The 19,616-nt window shown below is 39.2% G+C and overlaps 1 protein-coding gene and 1 pseudogene across 1 annotated transcript; both read right to left on the bottom strand.

Annotated features, from left to right (window-relative positions):
• Window positions 1-4,743: 4,743 nt before the first annotated feature.
• LOC138899234 (uncharacterized) lies at window positions 4,744-5,661 on the bottom strand. The gene is made up of 2 exons (XM_070185375.1): window positions 5,476-5,661; window positions 4,744-5,337 (listed from the first exon to the last, which is right to left on the bottom strand). Exons 1-2 carry the CDS (start codon window positions 5,659-5,661, stop codon window positions 4,744-4,746), a joined length of 780 nt encoding a protein of 259 aa, XP_070041476.1.
• Window positions 5,662-6,648: 987 nt separating this feature from the next.
• On the bottom strand, window positions 6,649-7,461 carry LOC104121586 (protein LEAD-SENSITIVE 1-like; annotated as a pseudogene).
• Between the last annotated feature and the right edge of the window lie 12,155 nt (window positions 7,462-19,616).

The following is a 19,616-nucleotide window of genomic DNA, read 5'->3' as shown; positions in this document are numbered from 1 at the left end:
CCCCAAAAAATCTGCATGCAAGAAAGAGAAAGTGGAGAGTACTGAATGTGGCCCAGAGGACAAACTAATATTCTATGGACCAAAAGAGAAATCAAGGTTTGAGTCCTACAAGTCAAAATATAAGGCTTATGGACGCACTGTAAGTCTCTCTCTTATAAAAAATCGGCACTGTGATATGATTGTTGTTTTCGATTTTCAACATCTTTCCTCTCTATTCGATACTATTGAGAGCTCTGTATATGAAGAGCTTGTGAGAATGTTCTATGCAAATTTGTTTGTGAATGATAAATATGACTTTGAATCCATGGTTTTAGGCACTCGAATTGTTCTCGACTCTTATCAATTTGAGAAGATTTTTTCTGCTAAGTTTAATGGGTATGAGTTTTTTGAGCAAAATACTTGGCCAAAGGACTTTGAAATTTCCTTAGAAGAAGCAAAAGCCTTTCTGACTGATAATCCTCCCGACATTGGTCCCAAAAATCTAAAGTTTGAACACTGAGTTTTGGCCCACATGATAGCCACTACTACACTTCCTAGAACTGGGTCTCTTAGCACCTTATCCACTAGAGATATCTTTGTTCTCTACTGTCTTGTGAACAACAAAAGACTCAACTGGTTTGTATGGATTCGTCAATACATATTTGAGAGTATCAGGGATATATCCTCTTACGCTACTTGTCTACACTATGGCCTACATACTTCACATATTCTTGGAGTTATGAAAGTTGAATTGACACCTTTCACGCCCAAACACATTACCAGTACATATGATAAGACAACATTCTCTATGATGGGTTACACCTTAAGTGATGATGTATGGGTTAAACGCGCCATAACTGAGAGTGTCCCAGTACAAATTGCAGCTCCCGTTGAACTACCAGAGTCTCAGTCAACTGCCTCTCAAGACTTTCAGCAGATTCAACAATATCTAGACGGTGCAAGACTCATGCTTGTTGAAAAGAAAGAATAGGTTAACAAAATCAGAGTGGTCACCAAGGAAACAGGTACAGATGTGGCCAACCTTAGGATGGATATGGGAGCAACACGGAGACAAGGAGCCAGGGCATTCAACTCCATGTCAGAAAAAAATAGACAAGCTCGTCAAAGATGTTGAAACCTCCTATGAATCCTTCTGCACCAAAGTGATCAATACCCTCAAATACTTCCTAAGGAGAAATTAAGGCATGATTGTGTGTGCTAAAAACAATGTCTGGTGCTTGCTTTTGTTTGAAAGTCTTATTTTTGCATCTGTATGTATGAACCATAACTCTATGCCTCTACTAAAGGCATTACTTATGTTGCCCCAACTAGTATGCATATATATGTATATTATTTTTCTATCTAGTGTGCCTATTATCTAAATGCATATTGTTATATATTGGGCTTGCACCTTTCTTTTTTTATTGATGTCAAAGGGGGAGAACATGTATGGAGAAGTAAATCAACAACTCAGGGGGAGTAAATCAACAAGTCAAGGGGAGCAGTAATGAGTACAAGAACTCTAAGGGAAGTATACCTTATTTACTCTCTCTTGGTTGTCATCATCAAAAAGGGAGAGATTGTTATATCTAAGTTTCAATGATGACAAGTTTACAAAACTAATACCTATCTACTTACAAGTGTAGAAAACCAATACCTAACTCTTTTGACTGTAGAGAACAAGGCATCAACCGAAGGGCCTGGTGCAAGCTATCAAAAAGGAAGAAACTCAAATTAAACAAAGATCAAGAAGGAAGGACAAAAGAAATGGGAGACAAGTTGGGTGGAAAACGCATCATAATGGGAAACAATTGGAAGTGGTGCTTCATGCCATCAAGCACTCCTTGATTATTTAATCCACCCCACCAACTGGAAACCATTTGACATGCGCTCATCTCTTCAAGAAAAGTATAAAGCATCTCGGCATGGAAACGGCATGGAACAGAGCACTCTATGATTTAACAAATTCCAGCCCATCCCTCTTGAAGAAATCAGAGACACCATGCTCTAATCCAACACCCATCTCTCTTGAAATAATCAAGACACCTTGCTGGAATCAGACACAAACACACAACAATTCCTTCTTATAAAGCCACTGGCGAACTCAAGGGAGCAGTGTGCGCAACTACAAACACTATCTTCTAAGTCTCTCTAAGTCTAAGTACAAAAACTGTATTCTTGAGTCTACAAGTGTCATAAAAGATAGAAGGAGTTAGAACACAAAAGAGAGTTGTGTCAACATTCAGAAATCATTATTGCTAAACATCGTCGGTGGTGAACGAGCCAAAAATATCACTGTTGTAATTCTTTATCAAAGATCTAAAAAGAACCCTTGTGACCCAAGGAAAACTAGACGTAAGTACCACACCGGTACTGAACCAGTATAAAAACTATTGTGTCTTGTGTTACCATCAAATTCATTGCATTCATCCCTATCTTATCTGTGTGTTGCACGAAAGCTAGTCGACTAAGTGAAAACTTAGTCAACTAAGAAATTAATAGTTCACAATTCACCCCCACCTTGTACTTTCAATTACATCCTAGCTTTTGTTGAATCATTCTGACAAATACAGAGAAAACATCAAAGGTTTCATCTTTGAATCCCAAAAACAAAGTCCAGGTATACCTGGAGAAGTCATCAACAATCACAAACACATACCTCTTACCTCCTCAGATCCTCATTCTCATTGGTCAACATAGATCCATGTCAAGGAGTTCTAGAGGTTTAGAAGTACTTACAAACTTCTTAGATTCAACGGATTACCTAACATAGGAATCACACACCTTGTTAAAGGTGAACTCAACCTTAGGTAGCCCAAAGACCAAGTCCTTCACTGCTAACTTGTTGAGTTGAGAGAGACTGGCATGTCCCAGTCTTATATGCCATAATAGTGGATCATCTTCCACTATACTCAAGCATGTGTGCTCACTCTAGGGAAGTGACATAATCGATATCTTGTATACATTGTTATGTCTCTTACCTTTTAGTACAATTTCATCAGTATCAAGCTTAGTGACAATGCATATTTTGAAATTGAATTTTACCACATTTCCTTTGTCGCACATTTGAGAGATTCTAAGAAGGTTGTGCTTAAGATGTACCACATAATACACATCTTCTATAGAATGAGAGAGTGACTGGCCAACCTTGCCAATACCTGTTATCTGGCCCTTTTCCTATTTCCAGATGACACACTCCCTCCTTGGAAGGCTGTTAGTGAGAGAAAGTTTTTCTTTTCTCCATTCATATGTCTTGAGCATCTACTTTCTAGATACCAGTACTGATTGGTTCCTCTTACCTTAGCCTTCACCAAAATTCACTAGTTTTGGGAACCCAGACTAGCTTGGGTCCTTTTTTGTTTGAAAACGGATGAATCAGATCCCTTCTTGCCCAGAAGAAGAGAGGATTAGAAGTTATTTTCTTGTTAACCTTAATTCACTTAGTATAGACATGAGGATTAACCTTTGGATCCTCTTCCTTCTTCATATTTTTAGAAATACCAAAGGTGTTTCTAAACCGAGCATGAATTAAGGCATGGCAAGTGTCTCTAAAGTTCCCTACTCTTCCATAATTAGTACACATGTTACTATCAGAAATTCCTACATACTCTGGGTCAAACTTAGGGACAGGTTTTCTGTAGCCAATTCGAGATTTGTTTGAGCTACAGTTTTCATTCAGGCAATTCAAGGCATTAGAAGATCTATGCCATTTGCTTAGTCTAGAGAGTTCATAATTAGCCTTTTCTAGGTTTTCATACAAGACTTTATTTCTACATTCAGTATCACAAAGATTATCATTAACAATGTTTAATTCCTTTTCAAGATTATCCTACAGATCACTCATTTCTCCTTTTCCATATGTATTATGAGACTTATCATTCTCATAAGTAAGTCTAAGAACCTGGTTCTTAAGGTCTTTGACCTGTTACTCTAAGCTGTCTTTGTCAAATTCAAGCTTTTTGATATCAAGTTTGACACAAGAAATGTTGTTGATTACCTGATCATTTCCATTACTCATTTTATCAATTTCATTCACCAGGATCACAATTATCGCCATCAATTGCCTTTTGGACATAACATGAATATTTTCTTTCAAGTCAGATATACTTACCTGATTTGCCTTATCTTCAGTTTCCACTCCTGACCATCATTCCTATCACTTCTTCCTCTGCTTTTTGATTCTTCAATCACCATCAAAGCCACTTCGATATTTTCATTTCCAAAGTCAGTTTATAAGGTCCTCCATATATCATAAGAAGAGATGCAAGAGGACACTCTGAGAAGGGTGTTTCTAGACAGACTTCTGTAGAGCAAGTCATTTGCTTTAGCATTTTTTTTAACTAGCTGACAATCTTCCTCATCGTATTCGTCTTCTTTTTTGTTGCACATGTTACCTTCACCATCCAATTTGGTTGGGAGAATTGGTCCATGACTGACAATTACTCATAGGTCAAAGTTAGTAGCCTGAAGAAATGTTTCCATATGTAGCTTCCATTCATCATAGTGGTGTTCATCAAATAGGAGAGGTCTTCCAATGTGCATTCCAAGTTGTATTGGGGGATATGTCTTCACAGCATGGTGTTCATCAATCATAGCATAGAGACTTATAGTCTCATCCTCTTTTTCTTCCTCTTTATCACTCCCACTATCCTCATATGCTACCAAGAATGCCTGCTTCATTGTTTCAGTAAATCCTTTATCTAGGATTTTTCCTTTGTTGTAACCCTTTTCTCTCATCTTCTCCTGTTTCTCCTTTTTACCTCGTTATTTCCTCCGCTTTATTTCCCAGATTGGGCAGTCATTTACCATGTGATCTACCTCGCCACACTTGTAGCACCCATCATAGTTAGCTTTGTCGATCTGCTTGTGCTTACTGCTTGTCTCTCTCTTGGGTGCACTTTTGGAATTCTTCATGAATCTTTTGAACTTGGCAAACATTGCTAGTTTAGGATCATCATAGTCAGATTCATCATCCTCAAATGCTTTAAGAACCAAGTCCTTATCCTTATTTGGTACTTCTTTGCGCAGTTCTATCTTTCTCATTTCATGAGTTTTAAAGTTTATAACCAACTCATCAAGTGAGATTTTATCCAATTCCTTGGCTTCCTGGATTGTAGTGACTTTTGATTCCCATGAAGCTGGAAAAATTCTTAGAACTTTGCTAACCAACTCTTCTGAGGTAAACACCTTTCCAAGTGATTTCAGTTCATTAGCTATTATAGTGAACAGAGTCATCATATCATGGATGGGCTGAGACTCCTTCATGGAGAAAAGCTCATAGTTTCTCATGAGTAGTTCAGTCCTTGATCTCTTTACTTGATTTACTCCTTGATGAGCATTTTGGATTGAATCCCATATCTACTTCGCATTAGAGCACACAGAAATTCTATAGTACTCATTAGGACCAAGTCCACAAATAAGAATTTTCTTAGCCTTTGCATTCTAATCCATCATTATGAAATTTGCAACAACAAATTCGGAGGGATCCTTAGGAACTGTTTCACTTTGTGCATTTTGTTTAGTAGGAAACAAAGGACCTTGGTTTACTATAGTCCATAGTTCATAGTCTACAACTGTCAAGAAATCTTCCATTCTTGCTTTCCACCAACTGTAATATTTTTCATTGAACATGGGTGGTCTGGGAGTTGATTGTCCTTCATTAATTCTAGGCAGAGCACTCATCTTTCTTCCAAGATCTCTCTAGGTGTTAGTCGTGTAAATGAGAGAACCCGCTCTCATATCAATTGTTAAATTGGGTGCTCGTATGGATTACTTAAGAACTTGGATCTTTACCGTGTTCCTTACGCGTAAAATAAATAAGCAATACAATGAACACATCAATTTTTACGTGAAAAATCACCCGGCTCAAAGGTTCAAAAACCACGACCTATCACGTAGGATTTTCAACTCTAATTCCACTAGAACAATGAACCAAAATGTATCAATTATAAGACTATACGTCAATACTCTCGAGTACTCCTACTACTTCTATTTGATTCACAAGTTACTCTAACTTGTAAAGCATAATATTCACTCCAACTCACTAGTTGTTTATGACGTTTGATTACAACTCAATTTCCTAAAACACATTCACTAGACTGACTCGGAAGAATACAAAGCAAGTACTCAATACAAGTAAAATTAACTCATGACACTTTAGTTGATGTGTAAAAGGATATTTCAGAAGTCCAAAGTCAATCCTATTTAAACATGACTTGAGATCTTCTAGGAGTCCTATTCATAATCAACTTCCTCTCTGATAGGACTCCTAATGTTCCATGGATTCTACAAGCTTTGGGACTTTTTTTTCTGACTGAATTATCCATATCTTCTTGAGCAACGATCCTTATCATTTATAACAGTCAGCTTCCAACAAACTCGGACCTAGGTAACTTTGAGATAATGTTACTGTGTTGTACATACATAGAAGTATCAATCATGAGAAACTGATCATTTAACCTAAGGAGTGATTCTTCACAACAGTTAAACAGCTACATTGAGGACCTAGTTCTTGGAGCAGTTAGTCATGCTTTGTTAATCATAAAAACTTCAATACTCAACACCAAGCAACATAGATAAGTAGTATCTCAGAAATGACTATAGAGGACATCATAAGGGCTATTGCTTAGACTAGTGTTGTTTTTTACCAAATGATACACGCTTGCAACAAACGATGCATGATAAGTTCTTTCAACATAGATGCAAATTGAAAGGAAAGAATCATAATAATGAATTTGACAATAAATTGTATTTCACGAATGATAAGAATAGTGAGGTATAAATAAGTTCAAGATTTGGTCCCAAGAAGCCATTTTGAGTAATGCAAGTTCAAATACTTATAAGGCGATCACGGGAAACAAGCCTCTTTGCAGGTATTTTCATCACATCCCTGCGGACTCCAATATCAGAAAAAAAATGGTTAGCACAGTAAAATCCCCAACCAACAACTGCAAGACCACTCGTAGGCATAAGGCGAACTGGTGATGAAGCCAACGAGCTAGCTGCTGGAGCCAATGACGCTGCCTGACCACTACGCCCTATCACCACATTTATTAGGAGCAGATAACCCGTCTTGCAGTAGATTGCAAAATCCTCACATTTGTTCTTGAAAAGGTTGTAATTTCCAAAACCGTTACCAAGAAGAATTTCAGCGCGGAGGATGACATCCTCCCGAGAATTAGAACGAACAAAGGTGCACATTCCTTTCACTTAGGCAAGAAAGAAACCTGGCGATACACCATATTGAAAACGATATAGTTTACCTCCAGAGAGGAAGCATTCAATGCATGAAGATATGACCCCATCACTCCTTGGTCGATCACCACATGTTGGACATTGGGATACAGGGCGACGAGAGAGAGATGAGCTAAAGATGTAACGATCGAGGATTATTCTTGTTCCTATCTCCCGACCAGCTGCCGGGGTGAAATGGATCACGATTCCATCATTAACATATATTCTTGATATTGAACAGAGGATATGTCAGTTAATTCAGGGTAATATGCCACACGTATTTGTTAAATAGCGAATCACCTCATTTAATAGTTAAATTGTTAGAGAAAATGTACTTTTACTTGATTAATTCTATCTTCGACATTGCTCATCAACAGACAAACATTAGCAAAATCGCATGAAGACACAAGTACTAGAAACTAGAGATATTACCATGCAATGCAGAGAAAAAGAAGAGACTGGCAGAGGCGGATCTAGGTTTTTTATAATATAGTACACCACTAAAGAAAAGAGAAAAAAGAAAGTATTAAGTGGGAATTGATTCCTACTCCTCTAGGTAAAAAAACTCAACATTAACCAACTGCACCATTTAGCGTCTTTGGAGCATACGGCTGCCAGCAGATAATATTAGATCTATTCTAGAAGTTATGTATATAAAATACCTAGTTTGGCAGAGACTATGGGTTCACGTGCCCCATATATTTGGCTATAAAACCGCCCCCGGAGACTGGTTCTGTATTGTACCTTAATATAATACACAAACTCCGAGAGATTGTCTTAGCTTACATGATTCTTCTTCCGTATAAATAACCCTTTGCTATGTTTAAATCTTTCTCGTTCAGCTCAAAATTACTATATTTCCTATAACTTTCAACCGAGGGAGGCTCTCCAGACTAAAGAGGTCTAATCATTCTAGATAGCTACTAAAAGAGCTGCATGTCTTTGGCAGCCTTTTATTTTCCTGAATGATAGATAGCAAGATGCTGAAACTGAAATATGCTTTATGTATAGATTTCTGTCAGTACAAAAACTCATTCGAGGTTGTACCACTAAGAAGCCAATTCATCACGTCCAACATTTTGATTGAGAAGATCACTCAAACATCTTCTTTCTGTGACTAACCTCATCTTAATGATCTAACTGAAAAGCTATGCTAAAGATCATGATAGAAGTTTTGACTAAGGCAAGAAAGGATCTGCCTTTGTCATTGCTAAGAACTCTAAACCAAGATGGATGTTCAAGGTGCTGCACAAGGACATATCATTACACTATTCAAATAATGGTCCGTAAGACTTTAATCTCAAGTGTTAAGATTAAAGTAAGGACTTCTCTGTCCTGATTATCAAACAGGACAAAGCCAGGATTTCTCTGTTCTGTACACATCCGATTTCTCTAGCTATTTCCAACCTTTTAAAGTTAGACAACCTAAGCACCTAATTCAAAACTCGAAGCAATTGGGTAGAATAGTCCAAGACTTTAAATAACTTCAGAAATGTTTATTCTTACATCATATTCACTAGAATTTCGGGAATGCATAAATCCAACTCAAAACTTTAATGCGAAAATATACTAGTTTAAGGAATGCATACACCCAAAATTTTAAGGTATTGCGTGGAAGACGCCTACACACAGCTCAATAGGCTTAGAGTAAATCTCAAAGAAGTAGAACACATAGCTCCATAGAGTAGCCTGTAATAAATGGCTCTGATTTTAGAGTTTGTGACAATGTATGGAGCAGATCGTTCAATGCTTTCCAGTTTGTAAAGAGTGACACGAACAACGTAAAAGTTTTGAGAGAGCGGAACCTATACCAATAAGTTTTGTGACAGAGTGAAGCTCCAGAACAATAGAACTATTTGGGAAGATGTAGGAGTTGAGAGGACATAGAAGGCCTAGAAAATGTTAGGAAATAAAACAGCCCAAAGATACTCTAACATAATGTAATATTGTCCATTTTGGGTCAAGCCAGTACAATTTCCCTCAAAAGGTCTTATACTATTATTAATTACACTCCCTTTTGAAAAAGGCTCTCTCTCTCTCTGCGCTCCCCCCAACGGTCACAACCCAGGCCCACACCCAGCCAACAGTAACAAGCAACCGGCATCCACCCCATGCCGGTGACTACCCCCACCAGTAGGTAAGCCCCCTCCGTCATCTCTCTCGCCTCAACCAACCTCATCTTTATCGCCCCATCCCCCTTCTTCCTCCCTATGCGTTATCTCTCTCCCATAGCTCCCCCACTCCGGCGACCACCACCACCCCTACCCCTACACAGCATGTTAGCCCCCCTTTCCCTTCATCTCTCTCGCCTCCCCTTCCCCTCTCTATCTCTTTGTTACTAGAGCAACAGCAGTGCCGGTGACTACAGCAACATCGACCCCCTTTCCCCTCTTTCTTCTCTTCTCCATTTTTAATTCTTAGCTGTGTGTAAACCCCGCCCCCCCCCCCCCCACACACACACACATTGTTTCCTCTGCTCATTTTCCCTTCGTTTCGTTTTTCTCTTTGTTTCCTTTTTTGTGCTTCGTTGCTACGGCTGGGGCTTCACCCGTGGTAGCGGTGAAAACTCTTCCCCCCTTTGTTTGGCTCCGTAGTGTTTTGTGTGTATTTCAGGTTAGGGTCAGTGGCTATTGGCGGCGAGCGGGACAAGCGTGTGCAAACATGGAAGAGCATCCCAAGCAAGTATCAGCAAGGGGCGGCGGGAGTCGGACGTGAACGCGCAAGGTGGTCGCAATACCTTCGTGTATACCAAGACAATTCCCACGTTCTACTCGCGGGAGTTGGTACCTCTCATTTTTCTGTTCCCCTTCGTTGTATTAGTTAAATTGCTGCCATCTTAGTTCGAATTAGTTTAATCACCATATTAGCGTGCCTGTAGTTACAACTTATCTTGTTCTAGATTGTATGTTGCCTAGTGTGTGTTAGTGATTTCCCTTAGTCTGTCGTAGGTATAGTGGCTGTGGTCTGGGATGGTCGAGTGAGGTCATGTCCTTTGGGGGAGCGGGAGGTGGGGCGGGAGGTGGGGCATATAAGGGGAACATGGGTGCTTATAGGTTCAAAATTGGGTCATGGAACATAAGTACATTGACGGGTAAGTCTATAGAGTTGGCGAAGATCCTCCGAAAGAAGGTCAATATAGTGTATGTCCAGGAGACTTGGTGGGTAGGCTCGAGGGAGAGGAATGCGGATGGGTAAAAGATTTGGTTCGCAGGAGTCCGAAAGGGTAAGAATGGAGTGGGTATCTTGCTGGACGGGGATCTTAGAGAGTGTGTGGTTGAGGTTAGACGGTGAAATGATAGATTGATGACTATTAAGTTGGTAGTTGGAGAGTGCACCTTTAACGTCGTTAGCTCTTACGTGTCGCATGCGGGCCTGGATGAGGAGGTTAAATAGCACTTCAGGGAGGGGTTAGATGAGATTGTGCACCGGGTCCCCCCCCTCCCCCTCCGATGAGGCGTTATTCATAGGAGGGGATTTCAATGGTCATATTGGGTCGACCACTGGGGGTTATGGTGAGGTGCATGGAGGCTTCGGTTTTGGGGAGAGGAACGGTGGCGGTACTTCGTTGTTGGACTTCGCTAAGGAATTTGGGTTTGTGATTGCGAACTCTAGCTTTCTAAAGAGGGAGGAGAATTTGCTTACTTTTCAAAATGCGGTGGTGAACACTCAGATTTACTATCTCCTCCTTAGGAAGTATGACTGAGGGTTATGTAAAGATTGCAAGGTTATTCCTGGTGAGATACTCGTGATGCAGCATAGGCTATTGGTGATGGACGTTGGTATTATATTAAAGAGGAGGAAAAGGCCTGCTTGAGGATGACAGACAATCAGGTGGGGAGCCTTGACTAAGGATAAAGCCCAGGAGTTGGAGGGGCGATAGTCGGCTATGGGAACCTGGATGAGCAGTGGTGACGCAAGCACTACGTGGTCGACGATAACAGACTATATAATGGAGGTTACGAGAGAGGTGTTAGAGGTCTCGAGGGGCGTCTCTAGTGGGCACAAAGGAGACTGGTGATGGAATGAAGTGGTCCAAGGTAAAGTGGAAGAAAAGAAGGCGGCGTACCTGAAGTTAGTAGGGAGCATAGGTTAGGAGGAGAGGTGAACGTGCATGGATAGGTATAAGGTAGCTAGGAAGGAAGCTAAGCTGGCAGTCACGGAGGCTAAGACCGCGGCTTATGGTCGTATGTACGAGGAACTGGGGGAGAAAGATGGGGAGCAGAAGTTATTCTAGCTAGCCAAGACGAGAGACAAGAAGGCTTAGGATTTGGACTAAGTGAGATACATCGAGGACGAATATGGTAGAGTGTGGATGAAAGATGTCTAGATGAAGGGAATATGGCAGATTTACTTTCATAAATTTCTGAATGAAGAAGAGATTGGGATACTGTGCTAGGTGAACTGGAGCATTCCGAGAGCCACCGTGACTTTGGGTACTGCAGGCGCATCAAGGTTAAGGAGGTCGTGGGAGCTATGCGTAAGATGCGTAGGGAAAGAGCGACCGGACTGGATAAAATTTCGGTTAAATTTTGGAAGTGTGTGGATAGAGTAGGCTTAGAGTGGCTGACTGGGCTATTTGATGTTATTTTTAGAACGAAAAGGATGCCAGATGAGTGGAGGTAATGTACGGTGGTTCCGTTGTATAAGAACAAAGGGGATATCCAGAGTTGTAATAATTATAGGGGTATCAAAGTACTAAGTCATACCATGAAAGTCTGGGAGAGTGGTGGCTGAAGCAAGGGTGAGGAGGACGGTATCTATATCCGACAACTAGTTTGGGTTCATGCCAAGTCGTTCTACTACGGAAGATATACACCTTATTAGGGGATTGGTGGAACAGTACAGGGAGAGGAAGAAGCATCTGCAATGGTGTTTATTGATATGCAGAAAGCGAATGACAAGGTTCCTAGAGAAGTTCTCTAGAGATGCTTGGAGGCTAAAGATGTGTCGGTTGCCTACATTAGGGGGATTAAGGACATGTATGATGGGGCTAAGACTCGGGTTAGGAAAGTAGGAGGAAACTCTGAGCATTTTTCGGTTGTTATGGGGTTGCACCAAGGTTCTGCGCTGAGCCCGTTCTTATTTGCCATGGTAATGGACGCGTTATCACACCATATTCAAGGGAAGATGCCATGGTGTATGTTATTCGTTAATGACATAGTTCTGATTGATGAGTCGTGAGCCGGTGTTAACGAGAGGCTGGCGGTTTGGAGATAGGCTTTTGAGTCTAAGGGTTTCAAGTTGAGCAGGGTGAAGACTGAATACTTGGAGTGGAAGTTCAGCGTTGAGTCGAGAGAAGTGGACGTGGATGTGAGGCTTGAATCATAGGTCATCCCAAGTAGAGATATTTTCAAGTACCTTAGGTCGGTTATCCAGGGGGAAGGAGAGATCGACGAGGATGTCACACACCGTATTGGGGTGGGGTGGATGAAGTAGAGGTTAGATCTGGAGTCATGTGTGACAAGAGAGTACCACCGGCACTCAAAGGTAAGTTTTATAAAGTGGTTGTTAGACCGGCCATAATGTATTGGGCTAGGTGTTGGCCTGTTATGAACTCACATATCCAGAAAATAAAAGTAGCAGAGATGCGGATATTGAGATAGATTTGCGGGCACACTAGGATGGATAAAATTAGGTATGATGATATTTGGGAGAAGGTGGGTGTGGCTCCCATTGATGACAAGATACGGGAAGCGAGGCTCAGATGGTTCGGGTACGTACAGAGGAGAAGCAGAGATGCTCCGGTAAGGAGATGTGACTAGCTGGCTTTGGAGGGCATGAGAAGAGGTAGAGAGCGTCCTAAGAAGTATTGGGAAAATGTGATCAGGCAGGACATGGCGAGGTTTCATATTTTCGAGGACATGACTCTTGATAGGAAGTTGTGGATACCAAGCATTAGGATTGTAGGTTAGGATGTAGTTGAGTCTTGATTTAGTTTGTACATTTGTGAGGCTAGTCTGATAGGGTTTTTGTCTGAGACAACTAGTGGCAATGTTGTGTCGTACTACTCTTTCATTTTTCCTTGTGTCGTGTCTATTTACTAGATATCGCTTTTATTTTGCATCTATTTTCTGATTTTCATGATGTCGTTATTTTTTCTTATGGGATTGGTGGTACTGATATTGTCTCTTTTCGTCTTCTTGAGCCGAGTATCTTTCGGAAACAACCTCTCTACTCCTCGGGGTAGGGATAAGGTCTGCGTACACACTACCCTCCCCAGACCCCGCTAGTGAGATTTTACTGGGTCGTTGTTATTGTTGTTGGTCTTACACTATTAAGAGTATCCAATGCCTTATACGTTGATTCTTTTTCTTTTCTCCTTCCCATGTGTAACTTCATTCCCACACGCAACAAAAACAATGTATGTTCGTTATGATGTAAGATCTAATCATCAAAAACATGTTTTTTCATTGTTTGGTTTACCTTGAGATTCGAAAATCTTCACTTCAAGGAAAATATTTTTCATTAAAATGAAGAAAATGACTTTCTTCATTTGTGGATGAAACTCATTTTCCTTTACAAAAATATCCCAACTCATGTTCAATTCCACTTGTTATTATCAACACTTCAAGACATACCGTCAACATTTAATAATTCCCAAATATCTAAACAAGACATTATTCTCATACCATCCCTTACACCTTTTACGATTCTCAAATCCAGGCAGTAGCACTTAAATAGATTGCATTAAACGTAAACCTTTACATTTCTTTTCATCTTTTCTTTAGTCAAGAATACAGCATCTCGGTCCTCCCACAATAGGAGCAAACGTGGGGTTTGTTGTTGTTATTGTAAAAGACGAAAGAGGATCATACTTTTTATTCAGGCTTAGAAACCCCCAAAATTTTCAGTTCACAAAACAAACAGAATTTCACCAAGATGTGCTTATGCATAGCCGTGTAGCCATGTGTAAATATGATCCCCGCGCATAAACTCCTCTTTCTTTATCTGGTTGGAAATCACATTCCCCATCTCCTTTCTTCTTTCTCCTCTCTCGCACTCATCCTTTTTTGCTTTCCTTTTTCTCTTAATAAAGACAAATGCCTTAACTTAGCTGAATACAAAAAAGCAACAGGAGATATATTGGATCACATTATTACAGCAGTAAAAACACAAAGCAGAATATACCTGCAGATTCTTAACTTTTACTGAAAAAATCATAGTATTAGGTATGACTCCATTAGCCAAGAGCCACTACTATTAGCACTTTTAACTTTTGCATAGAGACCTTTCACATTGTTAAGTCTTTTTCACTGGCTTTAGCACATTTATCTATTTCTTTATTCAGTAGTATACTACTTAGCTAAAATATATTGTTAAACTATCCTTATTTTTAGGATCGAAAAAAATCATGTGTCATGCGAAATCTAGTAAAGCAAATCTTGAACGATGATAAACCAGACAATAAAAGTGAAATCTACCAAAAGAGACACAAACATTTAACGTGGTTCGGTCAATTGACCTACGTCTATGGCGGAGATCAGCAATACACTATATAAAACACAATACAAAATATTAAGGGAACAATCCCACGAAGAGGCAAACACTAGTGACATCCTAACACTTGTCCCGTAATGTTCTCCTCCTAAACACGACTCTCAAATCCCATATGGCTACATTGTGGATGCTACTAATGACAAGGAAGGATCCTCAATTTATAGAAGTCCAAACCTTTTCCTACAAGAAAAGGGACTAGCCAAATATAAGGGACTTATAATTTCCTTCTAAGAATAGGAAAACTCAATTATGGTAAACAAGTTGTTCTTTCCTTCAAGAGATAGAAAAATCAAATCTGGTAAGAAAATCAGGATATCATTTAACACTTATTAGGGTAGGTAGGTTCAAAGAAAGACAAGAAATATATGTTATGTGTCGTCATGATTTTTTTACCATATTTGATTTTTATATCTCTCGAAGTAAAGGACAACATATTGACCACAATTAGGTTTTCCTATTCTAAGAAGGAAACAATATCTCTCATATTTGGCTAGTCCATTTTCTTGGAGAAAAATATTTGGACTTATATAAATTGAGGATCATTTATCCTTATTTAATGTAGCTACATGGGATTTGAGAATCTTGTTTAGGGGGAGAACTTTTTGGCACAAATGTTAGTGTGTCACTTGTGTTTACCTCTTTATGAGATTGTTCTATCGATGTTTTGCACTCTCTGTTATATAGTAGATGCTCATCTCCGTCGTTGACGAGCTCGAAACACATACTTAAATTATGCTCGCTAGTTAAAGATAGTATAATATAATATCTTATCCACAGGGATTGGAGTTAAATATTATTTTCGTAGTTTCTTCTTGATCGCTATCCAGGAGAATCATCAATCGAGATTTATATGATTAGTAATAAAAATTAACTAAGAATCTAAAGCTATTGACTAATGACAATCGCAACAAACGTAAGCAAGGTAGTTATCAATGGGAGAAAATCGAGGTTGATTGGATATGTGCAAGATAATTATTTGGGATCTAACTCTAGATAATTCACTTCTAATGTTTAAGTGAGTCTCTCGGATTCAATTAATTATTAGTTCAAACGTTAAGCAAAAACTCCCCTCTCTATTAAGTCTTAACCTCACAAGATGAACCAATTTAAGCATGTGAAGATATGCAAGAATGCGTAGTGGATTGGTCTTTAGGAAAACCTCTTTTGATTATTCTCCTAACTATGTTTAATCAATAATTCAACTAGCCTCTTTCAATTACTAAGAAGAATATATGAACTCAACCAACAATATAATGCAAAGATATCACTATCTTGATTACATGAACAAGTGAATATAGATGCAACAATTAAATTATCCAAAAATGCTTCAATACATAAAACTAGAGTTATAATCCACAAACAAATATCAATACACCAAATTCATCAAACCCTGAAGAGAACTACTACATAGATATGGAGCAATTCATCACAGATAAAATTTAAGTATAGGAAAACATAAATTCAATCCAAACTCGTGTATTGAGTGAGGAAAGAATGATGAAATCCTTGTGATTTTGCTTCTCCCACTCCTCCTTAGCCTCCGTAAGTCTTCAATAAGTCAAAAGTCTAAGAAATAATATTTTTTCATGTATTTATACCAAGTAGAGTCGGGCCTAGACGAAATCACCTTCTTCTAGCCGAAATAGGATCTCACTCTGTAAAAATTGCACAGACGCGACGCATGGGGCGACATGCCATACGGGGCAATAGTAGGGAAATTCAAAGAGTTATTTGTGACAGGCAGCAGTTAAGATGCATAAAGACTTATCAAAATTCATAGAGCCTAAAGAGTAAGGTATAGTAAAACTCTCTGGATCTCCACACTTTTTGGGAATTTATTTTGTAATATTGCGCTACAATGATCTGTGAGCTTTATCACTGAAGTCTCTTCTATCTTACTCTTATTTGTAAGGATTTTTGTCAAGAATTTGGAATAAGCAGGCATTTGTGAGAGCACTTATGTGGATGGTAAGTTTACATGAACTTGTTTCAGCACATCTAAAAATTTCTCAAATTGCTTGTCCAGTTTTCTCTACATAGCTTCTGAGGGAAAGGTAGCGCCGATATATGCTTGCTCTTTTCAGGTTCCTCCCTTCTCGAAGTTTCTTTCCTTCTTTTTATTCTCAATTTTCATCTTGCCTTTCTTATTCTTATCAACCTCACTTTTCAGCTGCTTGCTCCCCACTTTCTTTTTCAAGTTCCGCATCTTTTTGGACTGGGGTGAAATCTTTCAATACTTGCCCACTTCTCAGAGTTACAACAATCACTGTTTCTTTGGAATTTCTCTCAATATCAGCGGGGAGAGTTCCTGGAATCCTCTCACACAATAGAGTGGCTAGCTGCCCAACCTGTCTTTCCAAGTTTCGAAAATCAGTGCCTAGTTCTTTGATAGCTTCTCCATGTTCCCTTATAACTCTGATATGAGTTTCAAGCCTCTTATTAGTTTTCTGAATAAATGCCTTCATGAGATATTCTATGCCAGAATGAATGGGCTGTTGAGGCTGAAAATGTCGCCTCTGCTGATTTTGGTATGGTGGAGCTTCTTGTCCCTAGGGTCTAGAGTTATTTTGTTACCATGCAGTCGCTGTACCTCTAGGTGAACTCCAAGAAAAATCTGGGTGCCTCTGACCCATTGCATTAAAATTGTAGTTTCCCACATCATTCACTTCCTCAGTTGAGGCTTGACATATATGAGTAGGGTGTCCTCTTCCAAATATATCACAAGCTGCGTGAGGCTCACTTTGTTTCGAGGCTAAGGTCAGCTTCCTTATCTCATTGTCCATAGCATCAAGTTGTATCTGCACAGATGTGTTAGCATCAACTTGGTGAACACAAGTTTCCCTTTTTCTTTCAGCACTCTAAGAGGGCCATTAATTTGCATATTCAGATAGCTCATCAAGAATTGTGACTATCTCCCCTGGAGTCTTCATCATCAACGGACCTCCAGCTGCATTGGTCAATATTCTATGTGAGGCCGGTGTCAATCCATCTCAAAAGTCCTCGAGTTGCATTCATAGTTCAATTCCAGTGTGTTGACACTTTCTAACAATCTCCTTAAACCTCTACCATGATTCAAAAACAGTTTCATTCTCTTTTCGGCAGAAGTTATGAATCTCTCTTCTAAACTTGCCCGTTTTAGCTGAGGAGAAATATTTATCAAAGAATCTTTTGGTCATCCCTTCCAAGTTCTAATTTATCCTGTGAGCAAGCTTCGAAGCCACTGTTTTGCATCATCTTTAAGTGTGAAGGGGAATGCCCTTAAGTACACTGCATCTTTTGACACACCATTATATTGAAATGTATTCGTAATATCCTCGAAGTCCATTAGATGTGTATTTGGATCTTCATTTAGCTTCCCTCTTAAGACACAACAATTCTGAAGGGTTTGAAGCAACCCTTGCTTCAATTCAAAGTTGTTTGCCAAAATTGGGGGTGGTCTAACACTTGATAAACCTTGATTGTAGACCGGTTTAGCATAATCTTCAAGTAGTCTCCCAGACATAGGAGCTATATTTCCGAACCGGTCTGCACCCAAGGGTTGATTTTGAGAAATTCTACGACCCTTATCTTCTTCGTAGATAATCTGTGCGTCTCTAATAACTGCTTTCTCAGCATCCCGTGCAACTTGTTCTCTTCGTTGGGCTGCATCTCTCGCAACCAAATCCAAATTATCATCACTGATTCCAGCCGTATCTTCTAATGTCTCTGTGAGATATTTTTCCTTCTTCAGTTGTCGTAGTTGTTTTTCAATTTATGGCTCGTATGGTAGCACTTCTTTCGCAGAAGCTCGAGTCATGCACCAACCTCAACCTGTAACCTGCGCACAGTCAAAGAACACCAAAAAAAGAGAAAAATAAAATAAAATAAAAGAAAAAATCCGGAATTAGCACTACAAACTATTTCAAACACTATTGATTGCCAATTCCCGGCAACAACGTCAATTAATTGAGTGAATTTGAGAGACTCACTTAACATTATAAGTGAATTATCTAGAGTTAGATCTCAAATAATTATCTTCCACCTATCCAATCAATCCCTATTTTCTCACATTCCTTCTTAGCCTCGTTAGGTCTCCAATATGTCAAAAGTCCAGGAAATAACATTTTTTCATATTTTTATACCAAGTAGGGTCGGACCAAGATTAAATCACCTTATTCTCGCCGAAATAGGATTTTTAATCTGTAAAAATTATACATGCGCGCCGCATGGGGAAACGCGCCATGCGGGGAATTAGTGGGGAAATCCAGAGAGTTATTTCTAACATGCACCATGAAATTGTACACGCGGAGCTTTCTGAGAGTATGGAATTTTCCTTGCTTTTTGATATCCAGATGTGGTTTTCGACCCCCGAACGCGATCCCAGCTTAATCCATTGGGCTTTTACTCAGACTTCAAAGCTCTAAATAGCTCAAATTCATTTCGTAACATCTACATAGCTCGTAATCACCCCTAGAAAGCATAAAACACACAATAAGTACAAAACACCACCAATTAAAGCTCAAACATGAATAAAGTGCAGTGAATTAGAGTGCAATAAGTGACTAAAATATGAGATTATAGCTTACCATCAGCCGTGGACATATCCGAACCACGTTAAATATTTGTGTATCTTTGGTATATTTCTCTTTTGTTGTCTCATTTATCGTCATTGAATGTTTGCTTCACTAGCTTACGCATGACACCTGATTTTTTCGATCCTAATAGAAACCGGGAATTAGTAAAATTTCAATTCGTTATTTTGTAATCAACTTCAACAACAGTAGCAGCAACATCAACTAAAACAACATTATAACAACTTCCATGTTTTTACGAGGAATGTTATTTTAAAAAAGTGAACATAAAGAATTTCTGATTCTTATACTTATAATTCTCTAATTCGTTTTTCTAAATTTAAACTATTAATTCAA

This window comes from Nicotiana tomentosiformis, chromosome 9, assembly GCF_000390325.3.
Source record: "Nicotiana tomentosiformis chromosome 9, ASM39032v3, whole genome shotgun sequence".
NCBI classification, from domain to species: domain Eukaryota; kingdom Viridiplantae; phylum Streptophyta; class Magnoliopsida; order Solanales; family Solanaceae; genus Nicotiana; species Nicotiana tomentosiformis.
Note: the sequence above shows the minus strand (reverse complement) of the source record. Positions and strands in the feature narration are given on the sequence as shown.